The sequence below is a fragment of the Amphiprion ocellaris genome, chromosome 4 (genome assembly GCF_022539595.1).
Source record: "Amphiprion ocellaris isolate individual 3 ecotype Okinawa chromosome 4, ASM2253959v1, whole genome shotgun sequence".
Taxonomy (NCBI): domain Eukaryota; kingdom Metazoa; phylum Chordata; class Actinopteri; family Pomacentridae; genus Amphiprion; species Amphiprion ocellaris.
In genome coordinates, this window is record NC_072769.1 from 21,256,832 (window position 1) to 21,266,226 (window position 9,395).

At 38.5% G+C, this 9,395-nt stretch overlaps 1 protein-coding gene across 2 annotated transcripts; it reads right to left on the minus strand.

The window, feature by feature from the left end:
• Positions 1–1,260: 1,260 nt before the first annotated feature.
• LOC129348792 (protein FAM13A-like) lies at positions 1,261–9,386 on the minus strand. Of its 2 annotated transcripts, XM_055010228.1 has the most exons (7): positions 9,185–9,386; positions 8,891–8,974; positions 7,085–7,180; positions 5,233–5,316; positions 3,454–3,650; positions 2,522–2,623; positions 1,261–2,432 (listed from the first exon to the last, which is right to left on the minus strand). In XM_055010228.1, the coding sequence occupies exons 1-7, from the start codon at positions 9,377–9,379 to the stop codon at positions 2,309–2,311; spliced, it is 882 nt and encodes a 293-aa protein (XP_054866203.1). In that variant the 5' UTR covers positions 9,380–9,386; the 3' UTR covers positions 1,261–2,308. The 2 variants fall into 2 exon arrangements, with proteins under 2 accessions (XP_054866203.1, XP_054866204.1); XM_055010229.1 differs by lacking the exon at positions 5,233–5,316.
• Between the last annotated feature and the right edge of the window lie 9 nt (positions 9,387–9,395).

The window sequence follows — 9,395 nt, forward strand, 5'->3', positions numbered from 1 at the left end:
AAGGGATCATGGTTTTTAAGTTTGTGTTTCTTTTCCTCTTAAAAACTCCTGAAGCCTTGCAAACAATTTGTCTATTAAATGTTGCATAAAAAAGGCAATCAAAAATGGTTTAATTTAATCAATATTATTGGGTTTATTCATGGATTTTTATACTAAGAATTAAGGAATTTGGTGTCATATTAGAGCTCTTCTCTCATAATCAGAGTTACTTTAAACAAGGAGTGTCAAACTCATTTTAGTTCAGGGACCACATTCAGCTCAATTTCAGGGTTGGACCAGTAAAATCAGAGCATGATGACCTATAAATAACCACAACCCCAAATGTTTCCTTTTAGTTTTAGTGCAAAAATGTGAACATTTGAGGAATTATCTTTTAACAGAACATTATGAAACAACCTGAAATTTCTTAATAAAAATAAATTCCGTTTTAACAATATTATCCCTCAGTTTATCATTTATACATTACAACTTACAGATCACAGAGATCTACAAAGGCATAAAACATTTAGTCATCTGGAACTGAATGATATAGTATTTTACTTTATGATCAAAATGACACAAGTCAGACAAACAAAACAAAAAGGCAAAATATTACAAAAATGAGACAAACGACACAAAAGAGACAAAAGTTACAAAGCAACAAAAAATGGACAAACGTGACAAAAAATTACACAAATGAGACAAAAAATAACAAAAGCGAAAAACAAAATGACAAAAAACATAGACAACACCAGCAAGACAATAAAAGACAAAATGACAAAAACGAGAAACAGAACAACAAATAAAGGAAACACAAAATGACATAATTAGGACTAAAAACACAAGTGAGAGGAAAAGGAAACACAAAACAACAAAAACATGAGACAAACATCAAAAGTCAGATAAAAAAAAGACAAAAATAAGACCCAAAACGACAAAAGAACAATGAACAATCTAGTATTTTACTTTATGATCAAAGCAACTTGTCATGGTCTAGGAATTATTTAAAATTTATAGTTTTGCAAATTGACAATCTGCAGTTAATGTCTTCTCTGTAATTTTTACACTTTACAAAGTCGTCCCACGGGCCGGATTGGACCCTCTGGAGGGCTGCTTTTGGCCCACGGGCCTCATGTTTGACACCCGTGAATGATTTGTCCGGCTAGTGTTATCTTTGTTTATGTTGATTTTTGGGTGGTTTCTACGCTGTTATCAAAACGCGTCCCTAAAAATAACGTTAAAATATTCACATTCGGAAAGAAAAACCACGGAGCCAAGAAATGTCAGTAAAAATATGATTTCATTCATGTTATATACAAAATACAATTTATGTACTAAAATGTACACACTCAAAATTCCTTAAGCCTGGCCAGTGTTTACATTCAGTAAAAACAAAACTCAAACTGATAATCATCCATTTTGGAGAAAGAGAGGAAGAAGTACGCTCACAGAAATGTAAACAAACATCCATATTTACAACAGAACAGATGAGGAGGAAACACCGCGGCTTTTAGCGACCATTCCTGCCCCGCTAATGGCCTTGTCAGTGTTACACACATACCAGTGATTCAACGACGAGAATAGCTTATTAGACGTGAAGTAAATGTGGGGAAAAGCAGAAAATATACAGTCGAATGCTGAACATGGTACCAGTGGTCACAAAAGGAAGCCGTTTTACTGGACGAGATGAACATTTGAGCCTTTTTGGTTCGCTGTTTGCTGTCTTTGGGTTGTAGTGAACGAGAGGAAAAACACTTCTTTTCGTGAGCAAGTGTTTGATTGGACTTCTAGAGAAGCAACACGAGATCATTTCAAACTACTCATTAAGTGAATACTGATACAAATAGTAACGTCTCCCTTACAAAAATACACAAACATCTTAATCACAAAGTCCTTCTTCAAAAATAGCATTATATCTATTATTTTAATTACCAAGGTTTGTGGTTTTTTTTTAAGACTTCTACAGTTAAGCTCGAGGAAAAATAACATTTCTGTTAAAAACTCTCAACAGGATAGAAATAAATTATCAGCGATACAAGAGTGATTGGGGTTATTTGTGCGTGTTGCTTTAAGGTGAGGTCCGGTGGGGAAAAAAACCCGAAGATTTCAGGTGAAGCAGGTGACTTGGTGTCGCTTAAATCAGTCGCGGGTCGCCGGTTCTCCGCGGGCGTCGGAGGAAAACACCGCTGTGCTCGACGGAACGGATTAACAGGCTTACAGGTGGGCTGTTTCCAGAGCAGCGACAATGAGAAGCCGATGTTTTTTTAAATTCCCCAGCAGAGTGAGATGTGTTCGACTGGAGACCGAGTCCTCTTAGAGTCCTTTATTCTCAGATGAACTTAGTGGAGTCTCTTTTGCTGATGAGGACTTCCAGCAGCCGCAGCTTGGCTTTAATGTGCTTGTATTCGTTGTACTCCACTGCCAGCGGGGAGCGGTCCTCCTTCTGGACGTTTCTATGGGAACAGGACAGCAAACATCAGGATCTGCGGTGGAAAAACTCTGCTCACCGTCTCTCTTGTGGCTTCTTTTTTTTTTCTCCTACCTTCCGTTTTGCCTGAAAAACTGCTCCTCGAACTCTTTCAGGTTCTTGCGGATCCTCTTTTTGTCCTCCCTCGTCTCCTGGAGCTGCTCCAGAAGTTCCCGCCTGTGAAGGAAACAGGAGGAGATCTTTAAAATTTTAAGATCTCACACTGCAGCTATTTTATAGTTTAACTGAAGCAGCAAGGGAGTGAAAACCCTGAATTATAAGTGATTTCATCAAATTGTGTTTAAAGTATTAAACCCTCTGAACCCCAAGTGGTTTCTGGGTATTTTTTTTACTCAACCAAGGAACATGGTAGAGTTATGTGACGATTGGCATACGTTTGTCCATCTGTCTGTTCGCAACATTACTCTAAAACGGACAAACGGATTTGGATGAAATTTTCAGAGAAGGTCAGAAATGGCACAAGGACCAAGTGATTAGATTTTGGCAGTGATGCAGCTTATAGTCTGGATCCACGGATTTGTTGTAGATTTCTGTATCACTGCCAGATAGCGGCACAGCGTCACTGTAACTATGACAACAAGTGAACGCTACATCAGCTGCCTGCTGATGATCACATGATTGTTATTCTACTACAAATTCACCGCCGTGGACTTATCAGGACTTATCCATCGGAAATAATACAAGGAACAATTGATTAAATTATGGGGGTGTTTCTGAGTCTCATCATTTCCTGCCGCCTCATACATATTTAGGTCACGCGATTCGGTATCCGTACATAACGTACACATGCATAACACACACCTGTGCTCAGTACAAGGTCATTTTGTTTGTGGGTACATCTATATTAAATGGACACATTCTATGCTGCTGTGATTTGTGTCTGATAAATGTCGACTAAATTAAATGCAGTGACGTAGAATCATAAAGTAGCAAAAAATATTTTCAAACGACCTTAGTTACTTTAACAACAGTCCTGTCTGTCTTACGTGGTGGCCGAGTGCAGGTTGGACAGCCTCATGTCCGTCGTGTTCTTGGAGGGCGAGAGTTCATCCACGGGTGAGATGAAACCGTCCACTTCCTCCTCCATGTGGTCCAGGAAGCCGAGCACGCTGAGGTCGGGTCGGACGGTCACGGTGAACTGAGTCTTCGAGTCTCCGTCGTCCTCCGAGCCGTCTTCCTCCTCCTGGGAAGAGATTACGGAGAGGTCAGAGGGTTAAAAGGCGGCGCTGTGTGCCGGGCGGCCGGGCTGAGACGCTGCCGTGCATTAGGGTCGTGCGGTGTTAGTGGACAGCTGTTATAAATCATCAGGGTAGAGCAGCAGAATGCACCTCGATGCTCCTCGTTTGTGATTCCAGTCGTTACTCATTAGACGGAGTTAATGTGAGTCCGAGCCAGCTTCAAATCATCAACGTGAAAGAAACCTCAAAGATCCTTCCGACTGACCAGACTTTTCTTTTCACTAACTGATGTTATTGCACCATCTAAAACAGGGGTGTCAAACATGCGGCCCTCCAGAGGACTTAACTATAAATTGTACATTTGTAAAACTATAAATTTAAAATCATTTCTAGACCATGACGTTATTTTGATCATAAAGTAAAATACTAGATTGTTCATTGTTCGTTTGTCATTTTGTGTCTCACTTTTGTAATATTTAGTCTTGTTTTTGTTGTTTTTTGTCTTTTTTGTCTGACTTTTGTTGTTTGTCATGTTTTTTGTGTTTCTAGTTTTTGTCATTTTGTTTCTTGCTTTTGTCATTTGTTGCCTCGTTTGTGTCATTTGTGTAATTTTTTGTCTCGTTTTTGTCATATGTCCATTTTTTTGTCGCGTTGTAACTTTTTGTCTAATTTTTTGTCTGTTTTTTGTTTTGTTTCGTGTCGGTCAAATTTTTTGTCGTTTTCTTTCTTGTTTTTGTCATTTTGTGTCTAATTTTTGTAATATTTAGTCTTGTTTTGTTGTTTTTTGTCTTTTTTGTCTGACTTTTGTTGTCTGTCATGTTTTTTGCGTTTTGTTTCTAGTTTTTCTCCTTTTGTTTCTTGCTTTTGTCATTTGTTGTCTCGCTTGTGCCATTTGTGTAATTTTTTGTCTCGTTTTTGTCATATGTCCATTTTTTTGTCGCGTTGTAACTTTTTGTCTAATTTTTTTTGTCGCTTTTTTGTTTTGTTTCATGTCGGTCAAATTTTTTGTCGTTTTGTTTCTTGTTTTTGTCATTTTGTGTCTCATTTTTCTAATATTTAAAAAAGTAAAAAGTAAAATACTATGTCATTCAGTTTCAGATACCTGTGACTAAATGTTTTGTGCCTTTGTAGAAACACTGTAGTCTGTCAGTTGTAATGTGTAAATGATAAACTGAGGCATTACGTTAATAACTTATTTTTCTTAAGTAATTTCAGGTTGTTCATGATGTTTTGTAAGAAGATAATTCCTTAAATGTGAACTTTTTTGCACTAAAACAGAGGAAAATTTTGGAGTAATCATTATTTATAGGTTATGATGCTGTGATTTTACCGATCACTTGAGATCAAAGTGGACTGAATGTGAACTAAGATGAGTTAGACACCCCTGCTCTAAAACACGTCTGCATCACACTGGCGGAGCGACTCAAACATCAGCAGCTACTGATTCCACATCTGTGCAGACAGGCAGCCGTCCAATCAACAGGCAGCAATCGGGTTCATTAGAGGGTAAATGGTAGTAAATAAGGGGGGAGGTGGGGTTGGAGGGACGGTGCGCGGATTATGGAAGCGGCAGCAGCAGCTCTTCACCTTGATGTCATCGAAGAAAAGTGCGGTTTCACCCTCGATAATGGGCTGAAGGAGGGGACCTCTGCGCTTGCTGGAGGGAGAGCCCTGTGGTGACGGTCAAGAAGGAGGAGTTAACCACGCTCAGACCACACCTCGGATTGTGGTGACATTTTTTGGTTTTTAGTTGGAGCTAAAGAGGAGGAGTTCTTCATTTTTGTTCTTTTTCTTTCCAGCTGAACGTCACCTTTATCCACACATAAATAATTCCCACATTTTCTCAGAGGAGTGTGTGCAAAACAGAACAGAAACATTAGAACAATCAAAAAAATAATAATGATAAAAATAGGCAATATTTACCAAAGACTGTGCATAGTTTTGTTCATTTACATCTAGCATTTTTGGGCTAGTTTGTGCTCATTTGAGTTCAAAGTTTTCAGGCAGAACACTGCATCATAAATTAGTATTAAGAGCAGTAATAAAAATCTGATAATGTATGTCATTTTGTAGATCTTTTCAATTTGGATTTTGGGATTCAGACATGGTGACAACAAAAGAAATGAAACTAAACAGCGATTATTTATGTTCATACAGTTAATGCAGCAGAGTGTGAACTAGTTTCCTGTTGCATTTTGTCATTAAACTGTTTTATTTTCCTCTTTAAATGGTCTTACTATCATCTGTAAAGCTCTCTGAATTGCTCTAAGCTTTGTCAAAGTTGCTATGATGATTGATTGCATTTCATTGTAGGACTTTCTCTAATCTTTGCGAAATATTTAATATTTTTACCTGCTTTACCTCGTGTTTATTAAAATAAAAAACTAGGAAAGCACTCACATCAAAATGTGTCCACAATGACATAAATCTAGTCAACAGTTACCCAAAAATAGTCTAAAATGACGAGAACTTTCTAAAATTCCTAAAGATTTGTTTAATTTGTGTCTAAAATGAGGTGGAATCCATCCAAGATAACTCAGGTTTAACCAAAATGAGTCCAAAATGACAGAAAAATGGCAAAATTGACAAAAATTTGTCAAAATGAGTCTAAAATGACAAAAATCCTTTCAAAAGTGTTTTTCTAAATGTCCCAAATGACTAAAACTGATCCAAAATTCCTAAAATGTGTCAAAAATTAGATTGAATCTGTCCAAAATGACTTGTGTTTATCCAAAATTAGTGTTATTAGGCCACATTTCACAACTTATTTGGTTTATTTTCTCACAGGAGTGTACGCAAACCAGAACAGAAACATGAAAATAAACCAAAAAAATAATAATAATTAAAAATAGGCGACATTTACCAAACATTGTGCACAGGCTTGTTCATTTAAATCTGATGTTTTTGGGCTAGTTTGTGCTGTTTGCCTCCAGGAAAGCTCCATGTACTCTGCTGTAAATAATAATCTACAGAGCCACTCAGCATGATGGGGATTAGAGGTTATGTAAAGGGAGAACTGTGTGTCCATAATGTAGATCATATCTTACATAATAAAGATGGTTTTTTTTAATATCCGAGTAGAAGAATAATTGAGGAGCTTTACATTAATCTGTGAGCGGAATTATTTTTTTACATAAATAAGTTGCATTAAAAATATTAACTGGATGTATTTTCTGCTTCCTGTCATTAATTCTTTACAGCTTGTGAGCCTCGGTCTTTTCCCGTGACCTCAGTTTGCCACCTGTGAATCCTTTACGACCGAGGATCCGGTGAGCTGCTAAATCTGGACTTAAGAGCCTGGAAAGGTGGATCACACGTCTGTGGCATGACTGCCGCCCGTTCCAGCAGCACGAGCCGGGATTAGGTGTCTGCAGACGTTTTGACAATGTGCTGATCCGCGGCGCTCGCTTGTAAAGGCAGGTTAAGATGTGATGCTTACTATGACGGGGATGGTGGAGGCTCTGCACAGGATCTGCTTCACCAGGCGGTATCTGTCGTACAGCGGTTTCATGATCTGCCTCTCGCTTTTGGTCACCTGAGGAAAGAGGGAAACACAGATCAGCGTCTTCCTGTTGTCCTGAGTGAGCCTGCAGGCTGACAGCAGTAACACTAGAAACGAGAGCGCAGTACTCCTCCAAGGCTGCTCATTCCCCCATATGGCATTGTCAGGAATACAAGTCTATGTGTCAGTTCAGTTCTCAGCAGAGTTGTTCTTTAATTCAGCAGTCAACAACCACATTTTTCTAGTAATTTCGCATCATCTTGTGTTGACTTTGCATCTTTTTCTGGTAATTTCATATATATATATTTTGGTGATTTAGCATCTTTTCTGGTGTTGATGCATTTTGTGGGTAATTTTGCTTCTTTTTGTGTTGATTTAGCATCATTTTCTGGTGATTTTGTGTTAATTTAGCATCTTTTTCTAGTAATTTTGCATAATTTTGTGATGATTTTGTATATTTTCTGGTGATTTTGTGTCATTTTCTGGTGATTTCAATCTTTTTCTTGTGATTTTGCATCATTTTGTGTTGATTTCGAACCTTTTCTGGTGATTTTACATCATCTTGTGTTGATTTAGCATCATTTTCTGGTGATTTTATGTTAATTTAGCATCTTTGTCTGGTGATTTCACTTATATTTTGGTGATATAGCATCTTTTCTGGTGCTGATGCATATTTTTTTTGCTGATTTTTGGTCTTTTTGTGATGATTTTGCATCTTTTTCTCGTGATTTTTGCATCATTTTGTGACATTTAGAAACTTTTCTGGTTATTTTGCATCATTTTGCATTGATTTTGCATTTTTTTCTTGTAATTTTGCATCATTTTCTATTGATTCAGCATCATTTTCTGGTGATTTTATGTTAATTTAGCATCTTTTTCTGGTAATATCACATATTTTGGTGATTTACCATCTTTTCTGATGATGATGCATATTTTTTTGGGTGATTTGTGGCCTTATTATGGGAATTTTTTCTGTTTTTGGAGGGGATTTGAATTTCTGCAGTGATTTGGAATCTTTTTGTGGAGCTTATACATTTCCTTTGGTGAGTACAGAGTACTGAGCCGCAGAGAAAGAATAAAAACGTTTATTTTATTTTCCGGCGGAGTCTGCAGGGTGTTTTATTTTGAAAAATGACTAGATTGTCTTTCCATCACTTCTGTCTGTGCTTGTTTCCCACACTGGACTCAGCTGTCAGTCTAACCGCTGCCAAAATTAATAAAAAACTACCATCTCTAGAGAGCTCCTTTCAAAAGAGGGAGGGACTCGATGCTAAAACAGAAGAAAAAGTAAATACATATTCAGAAATAAAAACTATTTTTATTCATTTAGGGCACATTTTTTTTAATAAAAAAAAAATAAATAAAAAATAATTATTTGTTATGTGCACGATGACCGATCTGTAGAAAACTGAAAAAGGTTAGAGGCCGCTGCTTTAATTGTGATGGCAACAAAAGTTGGCATTTCAAATGTCCAGAAGTAAAATCACATCCATCCATTTACATTTTTTCAACAGGAACACACAGTGAAAGCTGACCCCACACACACACACACACACACACACACACACACACACTCTGGCTGCAGACATTAGTCACCCTTCACTGGAGATGTAGGTCACCATCAAGTGGTAGAGAAGCTATATCTTCTGTGTTTGAGCCAACATGGCTGGCAGGAGATCAGATGTACGAGGTGGAGGATTCTGTGTTCGTTTGCTCGACATACAGAGCTGCAGGAGGACTTACTGGTCGGCCGTGTATGCTCTCGTAGTAGAGAAGAGCTTTCTGCAGGGCGACTTTCTCTCCTCCGATCTGCTCCCGTGTCATATCCTGTCAGCAGGGTACGAGAAGTGAGTCAGTCACTGCGGTTTCAACATGGCCTCAGTGTTGCAACAGAGCTTATTCCTCATGTTTGGTTCTCTGCCATAACAAATTCAAACCCTGCTGAGGTCTTTAAAATTCATGCTGTTTGTGTTACATGTAACATCCATTTGCTGGAGACGTTTTATTCATTCACCCCATGAGAGCGTACAGCTTTACCTTGATGTCCTCGGGGCGGTTCACCTCCTCCCTCTTCTCCTGCAGCTTCTTCAGAATGGTCTCCAGCGTGCTCTCCACCGGCGGGTTGGGCGCCTTCTCCTGCTGAGGTTTCTTCTCCAGCTGAGAGCCGAAGCTTTTGGGCAGCGTGTTGCTGCGCTGGCGGGTCAGAGGCGGCAGGTCCTCCTCTGACTTCATCAGCTTGTGCTCTGGT

Excerpts from the sequence above, each read along its gene's own strand:
- LOC129348792 (XM_055010228.1), bottom strand. The coding sequence starts at position 9,379 with ATGAAGTCAGAGGAGGACCTGCCGCCTCTGACCCGCCAGCGCAGCAAC. Across the intron at positions 8,975-9,184 it reads ACCGCCCCGAGGACATCAAG|GATATGACACGGGAGCAGAT; the intron begins GTAAAGCTGTAC and ends CCCTGCTGACAG. Across the intron at positions 5,317-7,084 it reads CCTCCACCATCCCCGTCATA|GGCTCTCCCTCCAGCAAGCG; the intron begins GTAAGCATCACA and ends CCGTCACCACAG.